The 20524-nt window shown below is 42.7% G+C and overlaps 1 protein-coding gene across 4 annotated transcripts in view; it reads right to left on the bottom strand.

The window, feature by feature from the left end:
* Nucleotides 1-551: 551 nt before the first annotated feature.
* The window catches only part of LOC148036640 (Ankyrin repeat family protein), a 45257-nt gene continuing 25284 nt past the window's right edge, over nucleotides 552-20524 (bottom strand). The window contains exons 5-10 of one of the 4 annotated variants that reach the window (XM_087678671.1): nucleotides 20320-20456; nucleotides 20060-20135; nucleotides 19913-19972; nucleotides 19708-19758; nucleotides 19552-19630; nucleotides 552-961 (exon numbers count right to left, since the gene is read on the bottom strand). In XM_087678671.1, the coding sequence (XP_087534797.1) occupies nucleotides 879-961; nucleotides 19552-19630; nucleotides 19708-19758; nucleotides 19913-19972; nucleotides 20060-20135; nucleotides 20320-20456 (486 nt within the window). In that variant the 3' untranslated portion in view covers nucleotides 552-878. The remainder of the gene's footprint in view (nucleotides 962-19551; nucleotides 19631-19707; nucleotides 19759-19912; nucleotides 19973-20059; nucleotides 20136-20319; nucleotides 20457-20524) is intronic. The other 3 variants (XM_087678672.1, XM_087678673.1, XM_087678674.1) reach the window with 3 other exon arrangements.

Genomic DNA, 20524 nt, shown 5'->3' with positions numbered 1-20524 from the left:
TTGATTGCAGATTTTTTTCTATGGAGTGCAACCTTGGGCACCTCAAAATGGATACGACATGCCGAGGATTGGATTTTCGTTATTTCAATGGCTCCATGTGTACATGCCTCTCTTTGCTTCAAAGTTGGTCATGATTTGGAAAACCTCTCTCTAAGTTTCAATGGACAAGTAGAAATAAACCTTATGCGAATTCATCCAATATTAGTGGAGCATATCATTCTCTATGACTATTACAAAGCCAAGAAAAGCTTGCTACTTAACGAAAGTCAAAAGGAATTTCTAGAGTGAATGAGGTCACTTCTAAAGGTAATAGTTTTGACCTGACTTTACCTCAGGCACAAAAGGCGTACATTATAGGTAATCATTATAGTTACTTGAGAGTGATTCAAAGTATTATTCAAAGTATTATAGGAATTAATGCAGTACAACTATTTGTTAAAGGACTTGATGACTTTGGTTGTGCAACAAAGGATGGGGTAGAGTTCAATACAATTGGGGATAGTCATTAATATCAATATTTAATAAGAATAGTGTTTACACACACGCGCGCGCACAAAGCACTTCTGGAAATTCATCATTAAATACATTTGCAATGCTCTTTGTGCAGAAGGATACAATAATATTTGACCTTTCAATTTCGAATATAAAAATTTGACAGGAGGAATCAAATTGAAAGGAGTACACTTAAGATATACACGGTCTGGCAAGGAAGAAATAAACAGTCAGAGAGCTTGGATGAAAACTTGATATCCCAGACCAAACTTATGATAAGACCCAATTTAAGACAGTTTTCATGATACAAAGAGGGAGTTTATCCCAGATTTTAGTAAATATGGCAATCTTCATAAATCTTCGACACGAGCTCACTTAGATGCTGGCTACAAATTATTAAGTCTGGAATTTACTTTCTGTTGCATCTTGTACTGCAGAGTAGCTTGTGCACAATCAATTGGTGTCTCACCTGCATGAACGAAGAAGTAATAAAATTGCAGATCAGTCGGCCTTAGACCATACATTCATGTTTCCAACGCAACAATGACCTTGAAAACTACAGCAGGTAGATAAGACACATGGACAGTTAAAAAGAAAACAAATAAAAGTAAAGAAATTATGTGCACCCCAAAGTGGTATCCTACTAGTTAGGACTTCAGTTTCACCCAATCCCATGAGCAGAGATGCCTACTCTATCACAACGCTGGTCATACTGTATGTGGCTCCTGCCCTTACCAGGAGACTGGTACAGCAGTCATTGGTCAGGTCACATTAAACACAGGCATTGCAGCACCTTCCTGAATCTAGCTTGGATCTTGCCCAAAGAAAGGGCTAAAAGATCAAAAGCTTCCAAGGCATACTAGAAAAAAGGAGAGATCTCTAATTGCTGCCCATATCCAGGCTGTATAAACCACAACATATCCCCTACCACTGACAACTCCTAACCTGTTTCATTAGCACTAGCATGTAGTCAAATGCAAGGTCAGAGTGAATGCTGTTTGCTGCATAAATAGCAGAGATCAGGACCTTCCAGTTATCCACCATGTCCATAATCGGTGTGGGCTGACTAAACCGGGCCCTCTAATTGTACCTCTGACACGTTCGCCACCTGGAGCTCCCTTCCTGATAAGGTAATAGAGCTTTATGGATTATGCTGAATGCCACTTATCTTGATCACCCGGTAAATCCAGGGGTAAAATGAATAACATAACACAACTATATTGGATGTGGTCAGCTCAAGTTCCTGATAATATGAACCCCATGTCCCTATGGTAATCAATGAATAAAGTAAGTCTGGCCAAATTCAGGGCTAGAGTCAAATTTCAAAGTTGTACACAGCAGGGAAGCCTGCCAAACTGAAATGCTTGAGCAAACACCAATTAGAATTAGCCGAGCAAACACATCAAGGCACAAAAACATGATGTGAAAATAATCTAAACAAATCAGCAAGTTACACCTACTGTCTCCTGATAGTTTTTGTGATTAAAGAGAGAAAATAAACCACAAGAAATGCACTGAATGCTAATGTTGACTTATATTTTGGTTTGGATGAACTTGTGGATGTTCTATTATTCTTAAAAACACCATACAGAGATTTCAATGTTTTGTTACACTTATCATGTTCCTCCTACGTTCTGGTGTGAACGCTCCCTTATCCCACCACACTTTTTACCTTCTAGCTGTTTCCTGTGTGAACACCCGTCAATGGGTGTGGTACTTGGTATCTTAGGGATTGTACTTTCATTCATTCTCACATAGTCGATGTGACCTTCCAACAACAATCTCCTCTCTCTTGTTGTTCACTTGTTCACTGTGAGTGTGTATGTGCATACGCACATGCTACTGAACCCTAACCTAATAGTGGTATTAGAGCCATACCTCTTAGCCGCCGCCACCTTGCTTGCATGCTGCCATAGCCGCCATTGCGCCTCGGGCTCAGCTGCTCTCTTTCCTCTCAGTATACATTCCACCTTCAGTTGGCTGCCTGCAGCACCTCTTAATCGACAGCCTCCACCCTGTCTGCCTCCTATTCACGTTCAGCCCAACAGTCAACATGCAACACACTCAAGTCAGAAGCCCGCCTCTTCACGCTCAGCCAGTTCAGGTCGCACTGGCCTGCCTGCCGTCAAATCTGCAGCCGTCTGCTCCCATCTACCTGCCCCAACCAGACTGCACCACATCACAACTGCCTTTGCCATGTCTGTCTACTTTCGCCTGCCCCAACACGTGCGCCATCAGCCCAGTCAACCATCTGACCAGTCTGCCACATCACACCACCTCATTAAAGGTGCCAACAGCCTGTGCCTGCTGCTGAATGCACCGTTTTTCCTACACGTCTTCAACATCTGCCTGACATTATTTACAATAAAATACTCAGTTCCCAAGCCTAAATCATAATTAACTCACTTATACTTGTTCCTGTTTGTGCACAATGCCCTTGTTAAGCACAAAAATTGGGGATTTCACAGCAGACACCAATTTCCTTCAAATTTCTTCAACCAATTCGGGGCTTTTGCCTAAAAATCCCAAATCTCTGTAAAATTTTGGAGATTTTGCACTTTGTGCTCAGAAATCACTCGATTTTGCGCCAAAATTTGGGGTTTTCACATTTGAGCTCAAATTTCACCAATTAAATTTGAGGCTTTTTGTGAAATTTTCTCAAATTCCCTGACATTGAGGCCAATTACATCTTCTACATCAACAATTGTGGACATTGAAGCCCTTTCAACTGCAAATTCTTCATCAACACCGTCAATTTTTTGAAAAATTGTGAGTTTCTGGTCTTTTCTTTGCTTTGTTTTTCTGCTACACTTGCATTTGTTCTTTGGACAGCAGCTGGTTACCAAAAACCAACAATTTCAGCAAGAAATGGCTATGCAAAACAATTTTCTTAACATGTTTGGGGACTTAGAAAATTTGCATGGCTTTAATTATCCCATGTGGGCATTACATGATGAAGCATGTACTTGTTGCCAGGTAGCTTTGGGGTTATGTATGTGGTTCAAAACTTAGGCTTGCACGCCTAGCTACACAAGATGTCATAGGTTTTTCTAGCTCATCCACTATCACCAATGATGTTCCGCTCCAGCTCCTCCAGCAACTCCCACAATAGACTAGTTTGAAATGGGATGGATGTGATGCCCAAGCTCATGCTTTGATTGCACTTTCGTGCAAGAGAAGTTGTTCCACATATTCGGACGTGCACAACAACCAAGAATACTTGGGATAAGCTTGCTTCGTTGTATCAGGTGTGCAATAAGGCTCATGTAGCCTATTTGCGCAAGCAGCTTGAAATGGAGCACATGACAAAGGATAATCTATGGATACATACACTATACGTGTCAAGGACATTATGGAGCAGCTTGCTAATATTTGTGACTGTTGTCACTCCTCCATAAGCCCTTGCAATGCCTGACACCTTCCTCCCTGGCTGTCACCCACTATCTGGCACCCTCCTCCTTACTGCATTTGGACTCTTCTACCATCACCAGCACATAGTATGCCTCCTCCAGCTTGTGTTCGGATACTCCTCCACAAGATGATAGTTGGTTGTGATCTCCCATACCTTTCGGCGACCTGTTGCTTGCGTTTGGCCTTCACCACTCTAGGCAATAGCTGGCAACACTTCTCATCCAAGCGTCTCCTACTCAACTACATTTGCAATCTTCTGGTGTTCCCACCTTATCTTCCACAGTTGTTGCCAATATTACTAGCGTCTATTGGGATCAACATTTAATAGTCTTCCTCTCTCCAATACCTCCAACTGGTGGTCAGCAGCACTTAGGATCTATCTTCAATGGACATCATTCTTTGACACTGCATTTCTCTTAAAAAATGTTGGGTTTGAATCACGCCTTTGCTCACAGAGGAATGTCAATGATCCTCAGTCGGACACTAGGGCACTTTTTACTCTCCTTACGAGAGGCTTCCCCCCCAAATTTTTTATTTTTTATTTTGTGTGTCTATGTTACACAGTTTGGGCACTTGTTGTGTTTTACACCTTTTGAGTGCAAATACACTTTAGCAACCCTAAGATTTAAGGGTTGTACTTTCTACTTGCACATGACACTCTTTTCATTATTGCATTGGGAGTCGTGTCTTCACTCTCACACTCTTCACTGTCAACTGTACTCTCAACTGAGCTTCGATCTCTGTGCATCCTCTCACATCTCATATTTGGTATCAAAGCTGGCCTTCAACTCAACTGAGTTCGTGGCCACCACCAGCTAAGTCGCCACCTCCAGTGACAACAACTTTAATTGTTCTCAGCTCCACACCGCCTAAACTACCAAAGCCGCCAATTGAGCCGTTAGCTTCTCAACCACTTGCACTCTACTCCTCTGCCAAGTCCACCAGGTCTCTACCGATTGTATTAGAGATAAAAAGGGGGAAAAAAATTTCAGACTTAATCTTCTGGAAGGGGCTTGCACGTGTCTGGGACACATTTATTGCAAAGATTTTGTGATCTTCGGGCCAAAAATTTGGGGCTTTTGATGTCAGCTCAAACATTGGCAAATATACATTAGTGACAGCCTGTAATAGACTAAATTTATGCATTTTGGAACAAGAAATTTTGAGACTTTTGCATTTTTTGAGCTATTGAGCACTGTTTGTACCTTGGACAGCGCATACATCAGACAATTTTTGACAAAGTGTGATTAGATTTGCTAATTACAGCAAGGTGTTTGCTGTAATTTCTAGAAATTCTCAAATTTCCAAGTTGGTCCAACTCAAAGTATTACTCTTGTACTCTTTAATCAGTGACATTTACCATGGCCACTCAAGGACAAGATGATGTATTCACATATGTATCCAAGGAGGATAGCTTGGATGGCAACAACTATTCTCTATGGTCTTTTATGATGAAAAATATGCTGATTGCAAAGAATCTTTGGGATTATGTTAGTGGTGAAGAAGTTCGGCCTAAAGTTGCGGCTCCTGTCACACCTCCTCCAAGTGTATGTGGACAAAGGCCCACTTAGCCCGCTTAGCTTGCTCCAGCTCAGCCACTTCCCTAGAGATCAGCAACACAAAAGGCTTGGGACACACGACATGCTCGAGCATTGTTGTTAATTGCATTGGCAGTTTAGCAGTCTATCATCCCACACATTCGCTCTGCAGCTTCTTCACAAGAATATGGCTATTGAGTATATTTTTGCTAGAAAAAATGAGGCATGCATCTCTTTCTTGAAGAAAAAGCTTGAGACTGTTCATGAAGATGGCTATGTAAGATCATCTCAATAAAATTCAAGACTTGCGTGAGAAGCTTATGAATGTAAATAAGTACTATTCAGATGCACAGTTGATCTCTACTACTTTGAATTCATTGCCTCCCTCTTATTTGGCCTTTCATAGAGCCTTGAATCTCACTATGAGGATTTTCCCACAACTACTCACTTTCCTTCAATTGGTTAGTTTGCTCTTAGAGGAAGAGCAAACAAGAAAGAATAGTGCCACGTCATCAGTGCAGTCGGATTGCATAGTCGGCCAGTTTTCTCCTGTTGGCTGCATTTCATGCAGCTGACTTGATTCTATTATTTATTATTTCTTGGCTATTTATAGCCGGTTCTTGTGGCACACTTGATTAATCATTATTCAGTGATTTCAGATTCTGATCTTGAGATCTGTTGGCTAAGACAGACTGTGCTCGGGTTGACGGAGATCAAGGTCATCAAGTTGGAGACATACGTAGATATTTCCTCTACCCTCTTGTGTATTTCTGCACTCTTATACAGCATACTACACCGCATATTTTTTGCGTTTACAGTCTCCTTTTCTCTCTCTCTTTCTCTCTCCTCTCTGTGCTCACTCTCTCTCGATCTTTGTCCTACGCTTCCGTATTGCTGCACTCTGACAATAACATCCATCCTCTGCCGTACTGTGCTGACGTGGCACTGACTGTCCAGGAAATGACTGGCTAACACCCCCTCTCAGATCCTGGACGGGTGAAAAGACTGAGGGATTTGGAATGCTACCGAAGAAGAACCTGGGGAAGCGCCTTCGTAAACAAATCGGCAAGATTATCCTCCGTCTTACAATACTCCACATCAATGGTCCCATCCAGAAGTTTCTCTCGAATGAAGTGATATTGGATCTCAATGTGCTTCATCCAGGTATGGAATACTGGATTCCGTACCAAGGCAATGCAACTCTCATTGTCGCACCGCAGAAGAGTAGGACGAGTCTGGGGGCAGCCAAGCTCCAACAATCTCCAAAGCCACACTACCTCACATGTGGTGGAAGACGCAACCTGATACTCCACCTCAGTAGAAGAAAGGGCTACTGTGGGCTACTTCTTGCTACTCTAAGAGATAACACCTGTACCCAAGATAAAATAGTAGCCTGTAGTAGACCGTCAGTGGTCCACATCGCCAACCCAATCCAAGTCACTCCAACCTGCAAGAACCAAATCTCAAGCATCTGTACCTGCGGGATAAGAAATCCCTAAGTCAGAGATCCCCCTCAAATACCAAAGAATCCTCAGGGCAGCCTACCAATGCACCTGTTTGGGTTCCGTCATGAACCTTGTCAAAAGACCCACAACAAAACAAAGATCAACACGAGTGTTGAGAAGCCAAATCAAGGATCCAATCAACTGACGGTAGCGTGAAGCATCCATCATGGGAGAGTCTGAGTGTGAAGTGGCCTTCCAATTCGGATCCATAGGAGTAGTAATGGGCCGACAAGTCTCCATCTCAAAAGTCACCAAGAGCTCCTGAATCTACCTCTGCTAAGAGATGAAAATCCCATCCTGAGACTGATAAATCTAGTGACCCAAGAAGAAATGAAGAAGCCCCAAATCCGTCATCTCGAATGCCTGATGTAAAGCTGTCTTGGTCTCTCGGACCTTCTGTGCATGATACCCTGTCAAAATCAAATCATCAACATACAACACAAACAACACATGACCAACCTCGAAAGTGTGCACATAAAGCTGCGGATCGGCCTTGGAGCGCTGATATACCAACTTCGACTGGAGAAACGAGTCAATCTTCTAGTTCCATGCATGCGGAGCCTGCTTGAGGCCATACAAGGCCTTCTTCAACCTGTAAACTTTCCCATCCGAGGATTCAAAGCCAGGAGGCTGCTCAACATAGATCTCCTCCTGCAAGTCACCATTCAGAAAGGCCGACTTGACATCCAACTGATAAACAGGCCATTTCCTATGGCCAGCCAAGGCAAGAACAACTCGAATAGTCGCCATATGAGCAATGGGGGCAAAAGTATCATGGAAATCAATACTTGGGCATTGAGCAAAACCTTTAGCAACAAGGCGAGCCTTATGCTTGTCCAAAGAACCATCGCTAAGATACTTGGTCTTGAAGATCCACTTGACACCAATCACCTTCTTGTGAGAGGGACGAGGCACAAGAGACCAAGTGTCATTTCTCTCAATAGCCTCCAACTCGGCTTCCATGGCCTTCCGCCAATGATCAGACTGCAAAGCCTCCTTCACTGAAGTGGGCTCTCGATCCTGCATAACACGGGTCAGCAAACAATAGTTGGAGCAAACAAGTTCCGAAGAATGTGCCTGGTTCCTCTGTGACCTCTACAGTCCATCTGCGGTTCCCACTCCTCAGGGACCCCCTCAATCCCTAAATCTTGAAGGGTGTCACACGCCCAACGAGGAGGAGGACCGAACCTCTTCCCGTCGCTCTCCATCTGCTGAAGACTCAGGAACCTCCACCGGCAAAAGCTCCTCGCGAGTGGCTAGTGGAAGAGAAGACTCTAAATCCAAAGAAGAATCTCCATCAAGAGGCTTTGGCTCCAAAGAAACTATCTCGGGAGCCCAACTCTCCCCTGGATCTCCAAGGACGGGGTGATCCTCACACCCCCTTTGTGGCTGGTACTTCCACGAACCGCACATCTCGGCTCGTGTAGACATCTTGCTTAACGGGATCAAACAAACGATAACCTTGGGATTGGCAGCTATAGCCAACAAAAACCTGTCGTCGAGAAGCCGCCGCGAACTTATTACGCTGCATCTTCGGAATGTGCACATAAGCGTCACATCCAAAGATCCTGAAATAAGAGACATCAAGCTTAGTCCCGAAGTGAGCCTCAAAAGGTGTCATCCTGTCAATGGCCAAAATGGGAGATCGATTAAAGATGTGAACTGCAGTAGCTACTGCCTCGGCCCACAAAAACTGAGATGTCTGTCGGTACTCCATCATGGTGCGTGCCATCTCGATCACACTTCGGTTCTTCCGCTCCAAAATGCCATTCTCTTGGGGAGTGTTGGTGTTAGCAAACTCCTGGTGAATGCCCCTATCTGCACAAAAACAAGCAAACTCATTAGACATAAATTCACCTCCCTTGTCTGAACGCAAGGTCTTCAGTCGCTGGCCAAAACGATTCTCCCAAAAAAGAAACCAATCCTTGAAATGAGAAAAAGCCTCCGACTTCAAAGTCAATAAATAGGCCCAAGTCATCCTGTTGTAGTCATCTACGATCAACATGAAGTACAAGCTCCCCTTCAGAGACTCGGTCCTCTCATCGGGCCACAAATATCCGTAGATACACTGTGTCCAAATTTCAACGTCGAAATCTATAGATACACTATGGCCACAAAGATACCGCCTAGAAGCTTTGTTGGGAATCGCATCCCGATGTAGTTTCCCACGAATGCAAGAGACACATGGCTGATGGCTCACCACTATGTCCGGCAAGCCTCAGACAAAGGACCCTCGCGATGCCTTCCGAAGGTACTCGTAGTTCAAGTGGCCAAACCAAGCATGCCATAACTCGGACTGTGTCTGAGAAGCAAGAAGAAGAGAAGTAAGATCTGAAGAAGACTTCAATTTGTAGACTCCATTATCCTTATACCCTGCAGAGAGAACCTTCCTCGATCCACGATCAAGGACTCCAACAGTATCACTCTCAAACTCCACCAAGAGACCAAGAGCACAAATCTTATGAACCGAAAGTAAATGATACCTCAATCCCGGCACATGCAACACCTCAAAGGTGTGGATACCACCACGTCCATCTGGAATAAGCTGCATCTCACCCCGCGCAGCAATAGCCACAGAAGAGCTGTCTCCAATGAGAATCTGCCCACGCGAAGGCCGCAAATGGGTAACACCAACGGAAGAAGGAGTCATGTGCCGTGAGGCACCACTGTCCACAATCCACTCTCGAGCCTGGGAAGCTGTCATCGCAGAATCAGAAGTTGTCGGTGTAGAGTCCTCAATGATAGAAAAGCAGCTGATGAGGGTGCAGCCACCGCTCCGGAGTCCTTCGTGTCCTTTTTCTTGGTATCCTTCTTCCAATGACTGGTCTTTCCACAAATATGGCAAGTTGATTCCTTGTCCTTCTTGGATTTGTTGTCCTCCTTCTTCTTCTTTTGGTCCTTCCCCTTCTTCTGAGAGGCTTGACCAACCAATGCCTCTGATTTGGAAGCATTCTGTCCCTTCAATTGTTCCTCCTAGTCCAAGACCATAGGAACCAACTCTTCCCATCGAAGAGTCAATTCTCGCCTTAAAGCAATAAGAGCGGAATAAAAAGTACCGAATCGTGGCGGCAACTGGAATAGTAAAGTGATCGCCATGTCTTCGGAGGAAATAGGCTTCCCCGCATTTTGAACCTGCATCTGAAGCTGCCGAAGCTTGTTGATATGTTCCCGAAGTGAAGAAGACTTATTCACGGACAAAGTCCGCATTTGCACCTCCAAAGAAACCCTCTTCATCAGGGTCATCCAGTTGTACATCTGGTCGAGCTCCAGCCATATCTCACAAGCCACCGTCAAGTGCTCGATGTGAGCTATCACGGCTGTGATGCAAGACAAAAACAAAAAAGATCGAATCCTGGCATTCAGTTTGTCCCAATGAGATTGGGCCTTGGTCAACTCCGCACGAGCATTGGAAGAACTGTTGACGTGGCACTAATGATGTGGCAACTCCTCCGCCGTACTGTGCTGACGTGGCACTGTCTGTCCAGGAAATGACTGGCTAACAGTTATAGCCTCTGAGCAAGCTTTTATGGCAAGGCAGAAGAGCAAGGGCAGCCAGCCTAAAAATACTCCACAGAGTTCTAGGACTTCAGATACTTCACAGAGTAGCAAGAAACAGGGAGGCACATAAGCCAAAAAGGGCAAATGCCACTATTATAAGAAGGCAGGTCACTACATCGCAAAATGTAGGAAGCACATAGCCAAGGAGGAGGATTCACAAATGTCTGTTTCTGATACACCTTCTACTGCTACTGAGTCCGTGTCTTTTGTTGCAGATTGTGACTATTGTTTCTACACTTGCAGTTATGACTCTTCTTAGGCTGATAAAGCATTTAGCTCTATTGAGGATGTAAGCACATGGTTATTTGACAGCGGTACTTCTAGGCATATTACATCCCGCAGGGATTTCTTTTCCTCCGTTATTGCAGTCCCTGTTGGCAAGTCTGGGCAGTGTGCCAACAATGCATCATACCCTGTTAGAGATATTGAGGAGATTGTGTTGACAACCATTGATGGCTCTATTCTTTGTTTGCACAATACATTATTTGTGCCACATATAAAGAAGAATTTGTTGTTTATTTCTTCTTTGGCAAGTGTGGTCTACAAGTCACATTTGATGATGGTAGATATATGGTCAAAGATAAAGAACACATGACTTTGGTTTTGACTAGTACTTTATGGCATGGACTATATGAGTTAGATGCTTATTCAATTGATTAGTCGATCTATCTAGCATCTACTCTTAGTTAGATGCTTATTCAATTGATTAGTCGGTCTATCTAGCATCTACTCTTACTCCTGCTATATCACATGCAGAGTTATGGCATGCTCGCATGGGACATGTTAACTATGGCAGCTTGATGCTTATGCAACGTGCACAGATGCTTGATGGCTTACCTCTCTTGGAGAGACCTCCTAAGCGTATATGTGAATAATGCACTTTGGGAAAAATACATAATTTTTCGTTTCCTCATGATGTTGCTTTTAAAGCAACTATCAGATTACAAATTGTGTATTCGGATGTATGTGACTCTATGCAAACAAATTCATTGGGTGGCTATTACTATTTTTTCACTTTCATTGATGACTTTACTTGTTTTTGCTGGGTCTATTCTTTGGTGAAAAAGTCAGAGGTGTACCATGCATTTTTTACTTTTGTAGCACTTGCTGAAAATCAATATGACTACAGAATTAAAACTCTCTGTTCGGACCGAGGCGGGAACATGTCTTTCATGCTGAATAATTTTTTGAAGCAGAAAGGCATTGTCCATCAGTACACTACTACTTATGCTCCACAACAGAACGGGGTTGCAAAGAGAAAGAATCGGTCACTCATGGAGATGGTCAGATGTATGCTAAAAGCAAAGAGTTTGCCACATAGTTTTTTGATAGAAGCAATCATGTGTGCTTGCCATGTTTTAAACAAATGCCCTACCAAGGCATTAAAGAATGTCAAGCCTTTTGAGGCTTGGAACAACCGGAAACCTTCTGTTGAACATTTTCGTACTTTTGGGTGTCTTACGTACACTCCCAATCCCAAGGTACTAAGAAAGAAGTTGGACAACAAGGCTGTTAAATGCATTTTTGTGGGGTACAGCAATGAGAGCAAAGGATATAGATTATATGATCCTATCTCTAAGAAGGTATTTGTTAGTAGGGATGTGGTTTTTTATGAAAAATCAGAATTATCCCCAGCTAGTTTTGATACATATCAAGCTACCAATGATGTATTTGAAAGGCTGTTGCCCATTTCTTTCGGTGATACAGTTGGAGCTTCAACAAGTAAACATAATGTTCAGTAGAAGCTTGTACATAGTCACGAAGCTAGATAGATGCCTAGATGGTGCTTGCAAACTATGAAAGACAGTCATTTGGATACTCCTATTGCTGGTCGTACTAAAAGACAAGCTCGTCTACATGATGGTGCACATACAATGGAGTTTGTTATGGCAGCACATACACTTGATGATGAGGAGCCTGAATGTTTTGAGGATGCACAACATAGTGTGCATTGGATAGCAACAATGCAAGCTGAGCTTAATTCTATCATAAAGAATCAAACATGGGATTTGGTGACCTTGCTTGTTGGGAAGAAAGTCATTGGTACAAAGTGGGTCTATAAGTTGAAAAGAAATGCAGATGGATCCATTGACAAACATAAGGCCAAGCTTGTGGCCAAAGGCTATGCACAAAAGAAAGGCATTGACTATGAGGAGACATTTGCTCCTACATCCCGCACGACTACCATTCGGTCTATGGTTGCTTTGGCTTCCCATCATGGTTGGACTATGCACTAGCATCATATTAAGACTGCATTTTTACATGGGGAACTTCAAGAAGAAGTGTATATACAGCAGCCCATTGGTTTTGCAATTGTGGGATCTAAACATATGGTATGCAAGCTGAAAAAGACTTTGTACGGTTTGAAGCAAGCTCCCTGAGCTTGATATGCAAAAATTAATGCTTTTTTACTCAACCAAGGGTTCGTTAACAGCTCATCGGAGTCTACACTTTACGTATGTAAAGAGGGGAGATCCTTGCTGGTCATATGTCTTTATGTTGATGATCTTCTATTCACAGGGACACATGCTGATCAGATTTCAGCATTCAAATAAAGTTTGTAACAAACTTTTGAGATGTCAAACTTAGGGCCTTTGCACTATTATTTGGGCATTCACTTCATTCATGATGCTAGAGGCATTGGATCGTCATAGTCTAGATACATTGGTAGACTTCTTGAGAGGTTTGGCTTACACGATTGCAAGCCAATTTGTGCACCAATGGAGATTGGACTCAAGCTGTCCTTGCATGATGATAGAGATTTGTTTGATATCCATACCTATGCTCCAACAATTGGATGTCTCATTTACTTATGCAACACAAGGCCAAACATTCAATTTGCAGTTTCAGCCCTCAGCAAATATATGCACCACCCACGCATGTCACATTGGCAAGCTATGAAGCGTGTCTTTCATTACTTGCAAGGTACTAGGACTCTTGGATTGCTTTATGCCAAGGGGGGACCACTGCAACTACATGCTTACAGTGATTCAGATTGGGCTAGTGATTTTGATTCTCATCACTCTACTAGTGGTAATTGTTTCTTTCTCCGCTCATCTTGCACCTCTTGGCTTAGCAAGAAACGATCCACTATTGCCACATTGTCATGTGAAACTGAATAGAAGGCAGATTTCACTGCCACAGTTGAATGTGTATGGCTGAGACGTTTGTTGGCTGATTTAGATGTACCTGTCACGGGGCCTACTCCTTTGTTTATTGACTATCAAAGTGCCATTGCAATGGCATGGAACCCAGTGTTTCATGCACACGCAAAACACATAGAGATCCACTATCACTTTGTCAGAGAGAGACTACATGTAGGTGATATCAACCTTGTCTACTGTCCTACCACCAGTAATGTGGCAAACATCTTCACCAAAGCTCTTCCGTAATGCTTTAAATTTGATCTCCTTTGGTGGATGATCCTTGTATATTGATAACTCTTCACTCCAAGGGGGTTTGTTGGGTTTGACTCATGCCTACACTCACAAAGGAGTGTCAGCGATTCTTAGTAGGACACTTGGGCACTTTGTACTCTCCTTATGAGAGCTTTTTCCCCCCATATTTATTCTCTTTTATTTTGTGTACCTATGTTACACAATTTCGGCACTTATCATGTTTTACACCTTTCGGCTGTGAACACACTTTTAATAACCCTAAGGTTTCAGGGTTGTACTTTGTATTTGCACGACACTCTTTTGATTATTACATTGGGAGTCGTGTTTTCACTCTCACACTCTCTTCACCATCAATTGTACTCTTAGCTGAGCTTTCGGTCTCTGTGCATCCTCTCACATCTCACAAAAAAATGCCAAATTTGAAACAAGGTTTTTAAACACCCATTTTTTAAATGTCTACAGATGTCTAGAAAAAATCCCAACACGTCTAAAAGCAACTATGATTGAGGGTTTACAACAGCAAACACATGCTGAACAGCAACCTAATTTTCAGCCCATTGACCAAGACATTGCTAATTATGAAGTGATCGACGAGAGGCCAGGGCTATTATTCGAGAAGCTTAAAAAGTCCCTAGATGGCTATTAGATACATTACGGGAAGACAAACAGTCCATTCCTCTTCCCATTAGAGCTAGAGCAACCACTCACCATGCACAAGGTAACTTGGTTGCGCAAGTACTTGTAGCTACTACATGCAATGAAGAACTTGTTACTCTACAGGATGCTTTACAAAATGAATATTGGACGGCAGCTATACAAATAGAGTTAAACTCTATTGACAAAAATGGCACATGGGAGTTATGTGACTTGCCTGCTGGCAAGCGTACTATAGGCACTAAGTGGGTTTACACATTAAAACACTGATCTAATGGTAGCATTGATCACTATAAGGCACATCTTATTGCCAAAGGGTATACCCAATAGAATGGGATTGACTATGATGAGACGTTTGCATCCACTTCACGTATGACCACCATTCACAATGTCATTGCTTTGGCTGCTCATTATGATTGGCATGTGCATCAGTTGGATATGAAGAATACTTTTCTGAATGGTGATCTTCATGAGGAGGTTTATGTACTCAATCTCCTAGCCTTATTCTTAAGGGTGAGAAAGCAAAGTGTGCCATTTGCATAAGGCCCTCTATAGTTTAAAGCAAGCAACTAGGGCATGGTATGAGAAGATACATGCATACTTTATTGCTCTTGGCTTCAGCAATTCACACACTCAAAGCACACTTTGTGTCCACAAAGATGGGGATCGCTTCTTGATTCTCATTCTTTATGTGGATGACATACTATTGACTAGACCTCATCAGAAACATATTTCAGCCTTAAAAGCTGAATTGTGGTATCCTTTTGATGTGACAGATCTTGGCCACTTGCACTACTATCTTGGCATACAGTTTATTGCATTTGAGGAGGGCATTATTTTGCAACAGTCTAGGTACATTGGGCAGCTTCTTGAGCATTTTCAAATGCAAGATTGTAAGCTTATCTCTACTCCCATCGAGACACGCCATACGTTTACACTCGAGGATGTAGGAGAACCTTTCGATGCTTCTCTTTATCAACAAGTTGTTGGCTGTTTATTGTACTTGTGTAATACACAGCCAAATATTCAATTTGGGGTCTCTCAATTGTTTATCCCAAAGGCACTACTCTTTGCTTACATGCATTTACAGACGGTGATTAGGCTGGTTTCTTTGACACGAGGGTGTCCACTAGTGGCAATTGTTTCATGCTTGGTGATTCATGCATTTCTTGGCTGAGCAAGAAGCAGTCTACAGCGGCCACATCTAGCTATGAAGCTGAATACAAGGTAGCATTTAAAAGCTACATCGGAATGTGTATGGCTCAAATGCCTTATGGTCGATCTTAGTGTGGGACAGCAATCACCCACTTCTATCTATACTAACAGTTAGAATGCCATGGCATTTGCAAGGAATCCAAGTTTTCATACTCACACTAAGCACATTGAGGTGCATTATCATTATGTTAGAGAAAGGCTCCATGTAAGGGAGATTGACTTGGTTTATGCCCTTACACAAGACAAATTGGCAAATGTATTTACGAAAGCTCTCTCTAGAGAAAAGTTTGAAGCCTTTCGCAAGGCTCTAGGCTTGATACCATTTGGGGATTAATCTGCCTATTCCTTGTATACATTCACATCATTCACTCGAGGGGGGTTTGTTACACTTATCTTGTTCCTCATACATTCTTGTGTGAACACTCCCTTATCCCCACACACACTTCTTACCTTTTGGCTGGAGAAGAGTTTTTTCCCCATGTGAACACCCAACTGTCAGTGGGTGTGGTACTTAGTACCTTAGGGATTGTACTTTCATGCATTCTCACATAGTGGATGTGACCTTCCAGCACTCTCTTCTCTCTTGGCTATTCACTTGTTCACTGTGAGTGTGTGCATGTGTGCACGTGCTATTGAACTAACCTAACATGTTTTTAGTAGTATCTGTTGAGATAAGTTTCCTCAGTAGCGTCCTGCTGAGATGATGGCCTGCATTCTCATGTAGTCACATGGCCGCAACTTGGTAGGCTGGCACCTAAGGGGTAGCGACACCTAGTCCTTTGCATCTCTGTGGATCTATGGATGGTCACCCCACATGATCCTCTACTAGTGTTGTGGGCAACTGATGAAGCATGTGCTAGTAATGAGGGCCCTCAACAAAAATGTCTCCTATTTCCTCGTCTCTGCATCAACCACTACCAATCAGGATCGATCATTGGATCTCAACCACTGCCACATAGTGCCAATCAAGAAATCTCATTGTTTGCAAAGGTCCAAAGGTAGAGCCCCAAGCATGTCTGGTCAGAGGATGCCATGATTTGGCACAAGTAACAACCAAAGCCTCATGATGAATCATAAAAAGGCAAAGCTAATAAATTGTACTCTTGTAATAGGATGAAAATCTGCACACGAGTGCTCCCCTATCTCCACCTTTACCTAGCATTAGCCTAGAGCACCACATGTCCCAAATGATTTGTGCAGATCCATACATCCTAGTACGATAATGAAGCAACTGTTAGCATTGTACATATCACGGGTTTTATGGGCCATTGTATCATTTCTAAGGCACATTTCTCACTTGATGGGCGGATCATTTTGTTAGCAGATTAGATATCTCATGTGTGAGTCTATGCATTACAGTGGGCAGTTATGCATTTTATTACTAGTGTGTGTAGACTGGCCCCCATTTTTGACGCAAGCATTTGTACTAGCTGACTAGAATTTTAGTGTGTGCCCTATTGGACTGGCCAACCTGTGCATCTTTTGGGCTATGTACAGACAGGCAGGCTCCCTTCAATTCATTCACTCAGTTGCTTCCTGGTGGAGAGACGGAGATTGTGCACACTGCCAGTGACTTAGAGCCCCAGCTTACAGTCTTGTGCCTTGGTATATGGGTTCCATTCCCAAGCATTGTCTTCTTAAGTTCTGTTCTTTACAATGTTTCTCTGTGTTTTGTGTTTGTGCAGTCTATTACAGCAGTTTCTAATGCCTCCATTGCTGCCCCCACTTCTGACATGTTTCTTGACTAGCCAGCATGCTTTTCAGGCCATTTTTATGGCTGGCCAACCTAGTTGTATTATTGCTCATATTCAGCCTATTTATAGGCTCTATCGCTTCCTTCAGTGATCACACTCAGCATGCCTGCATTCTTGATTGGAGGGAGGGAGACTCAGAGCATTCTGCCAGCTGCCACAGCCCATGCGGATTGTAGACTCTCATGCTTTGGTATTTAGATTGCATTCCCCAAGTTCTCGAAGTTCATGTGTTCATAATGCTCAAATTCAGCCTATTTGTTGGCTTTATCTCCTCCTCGAAATATGACACTCAGCACACCTGCATTCTTGACTGGAGAGAGAGAGAGAGAGAGAGAGAGAGTGGAGCATTCTACTTGTTGCCACAGCTCATGTGGATTATATATGCTCTCATGCTTTGATATATAGATTCCATTTCCTGAGTTCTCTAAGTTCTTCTGTTCTTGCCTTTCTGTTCAGCTCATTGTGTATAGAGCAGTTGAGCTGTTTGATCTGTTTTGCTTCCGTTGCATATCTCTGTCTCACAAACATCCTCCCACAAATGGAGGAGGTCATGTAAAAAGTCATCTTCATGCCAAGAGATGCCTTTGTGCAATCCATGTCTCTCAATGCCTATTCCGATGATGCCCTGTCACATACAAAAGCTCAATGGGCAATAAGAGTCTCCCAACGAAGCTAATTACTTTGTTTCCAAGCACATGTTTTGAAAAATAAAATTAAAATGCAATGAGTGCACTGCTTAGGAAGTACTTAACACGCTGCATGAGGTCCCAATACCAACTGAAGCCCACCCCCTCCAAAACTGCAAACTGGGATATCTTTGTTTGATAAAAGATTATGGAACATACATGGCATGAGTTCTATAGTGGTCACTCTACCACTCTCATGGGTAATGATTGCTAGTCGTTTGCAGTTTCAGCCCTTACAGGTCACCCAAAATGTGCATGGGTATTTCCTTGGGTGGAAATGATTCAAGAGGCTGAGCCTTAATTGGTAATCGGTGTATATGCCCATAATGAGGTCATGACTCGTTACTAGCTCTAGCATCTAGGAATACGTGCAATGTTTGTGCTATGCTAAGACAAGGTTTGTTCTAGGTTACTCTCAGGTTCATGAAGTGCCAGCCACATCTGATCATGATGGTCTCGGGATTGGAATGCTGTACTTGATTTGAAGCAGGATTTCTAGTAACAGTCACTTCAGACTGTCAAGGGAATGCAAAAGGCAGAGACTAGCACAAAATAAAAGCCCAAACATAAACTAGAGTCCAGCACTCATGATCAATGCAGTTAATAACCCCTATGTCTTGATAGTCTATAGATAGGGGCTGCCACATTGCAGAGTAGGGGCACAATTGTTTTGATTTCTTTCTGCTATCATAGTGATGGGCTACTCATCACTCTGCACTTTAAATACTATTAATTTTTTTGAGAAGCCTGGCCGTTCCGGATCAGTGGGTTGTTCTAGTGTATTGACTATATTCTGGGATGAATGTTTTTACTCACTCTTTGGAACTATATAACAAAGTCTAAAGCAGGTTAGCATGGGTTCAAGTGCTTTATCCTACATTTGGCAGCAAGTTTCAGCAACCATTGCCCATTCGACTAGCAGCAGACAAGTGTCTTGCCTGCAACCAGACTCTAGCTCTTTTGCCAATTGTTCGCCTGAGTGTAGATTCATCTACATATACAGCTGTCTATAGGTCAGCCCCTATCTGTGCAACTTTTACATCAGATTCTAACAGCAATAATAAAATGTCAATGTTTATCAAGATGCAGGGGGATGAAAATGGTATGTAAAGCATGTTAGAAAACTGTAAAGTGGCACTGAATCCTGAACCTTGAGCACGGTTTTGCAAGAAGTTGTGGAGGTGATGAGCACTTTGTAAACAAGACTCAAGTAACTACCCAAGTCCCTTACAGAGACACTCACTCTCTTAACCAACAGGCCTCTCCTGATTTACAGATAGCCAGATAAAGTAAAGAATCAAGACCGATAACAAATATAAATGAAAGGTCCTGGAACTTACCTTGACCATTTTTGACATTTAGGTCTGCACCAGCATCCATCAATGAGAAAGCAATTTCTGTCAGGTTGAAGACAGCTGCCTGCAAAAGCAAAGATTAGTCTATAGTGTAATCATATGCTAACTTACTGCAGAGTTCAGACAGCTCTTAAAACTTACAAGGTGAAGTAATGACATCCCTTGTTTGTCACAATGATTTGGATCCACACCCTGCATCAGGACAGGGGATTACATTTTTTAGCAGAACTATGAATAGCACACTGCACCCTTGTTCAGTATTATAGCCCTTCAGATAAAACACAGATATCCAAAGCCCTTTAGATGCTTCCATGATCCAAATAATATATAAGACATTGTCCCTTACCCTTGCCAGAAGATCTTTCACACCTGCCACATCACCACTTTTTATTGCTTCCCGCATTCCCTGCTCACAGTTCCAATGCAAACAATTTTTAATAATGTGATGTAAACCACAGTGGAATTAGCATCCTAGCCATTAAGTTATCTGTACCTCTCCGGTGGCATCATACTTATTTGCGCTAGGCTGACTGCCACCATTTGTGGTCTGTGAAGAGGAAAAGAAAAGACTGCAATAGCATTCATTTCAGTTCCTTACAAATACACATACTCCTTGACAAGAAAGCACATTAATGCAAATGAAATGACAACCAAAGCCAAAAGTGAACTCTCTACACTGATTACAAAGCTTACAACGAGAAGTTCTCAAGTGAATACCACCATTATGTTATATAAGAACAAGCAAAGCTACACCTTGGAAGACTGTTGCCATAAGAGGAAGTTGGTACTGGTTTTGCAATCTCAGAGTTTGTCACTGAAGATGCTAGAGGTGGCTTCTTTGATATAATGGGAGCTGTTGGTTGAGCTGCTGAGATAACCTGAATCATAGTCTACCTCAACCATTTCAGGTGCTGTTGGATGAGAATGTTGCAGTTGATTTTTGGTTTACAAGATAGCA

Source organism: Lygodium microphyllum, chromosome 5 (genome assembly GCF_053477565.2).
Source record: "Lygodium microphyllum isolate KBCC chromosome 5, Lygodium_microphyllum_v1.1.10, whole genome shotgun sequence".
Lineage (NCBI taxonomy): Eukaryota > Viridiplantae > Streptophyta > Polypodiopsida > Schizaeales > Lygodiaceae > Lygodium > Lygodium microphyllum.
Note: the sequence above shows the minus strand (reverse complement) of the source record. Positions and strands in the feature narration are given on the sequence as shown.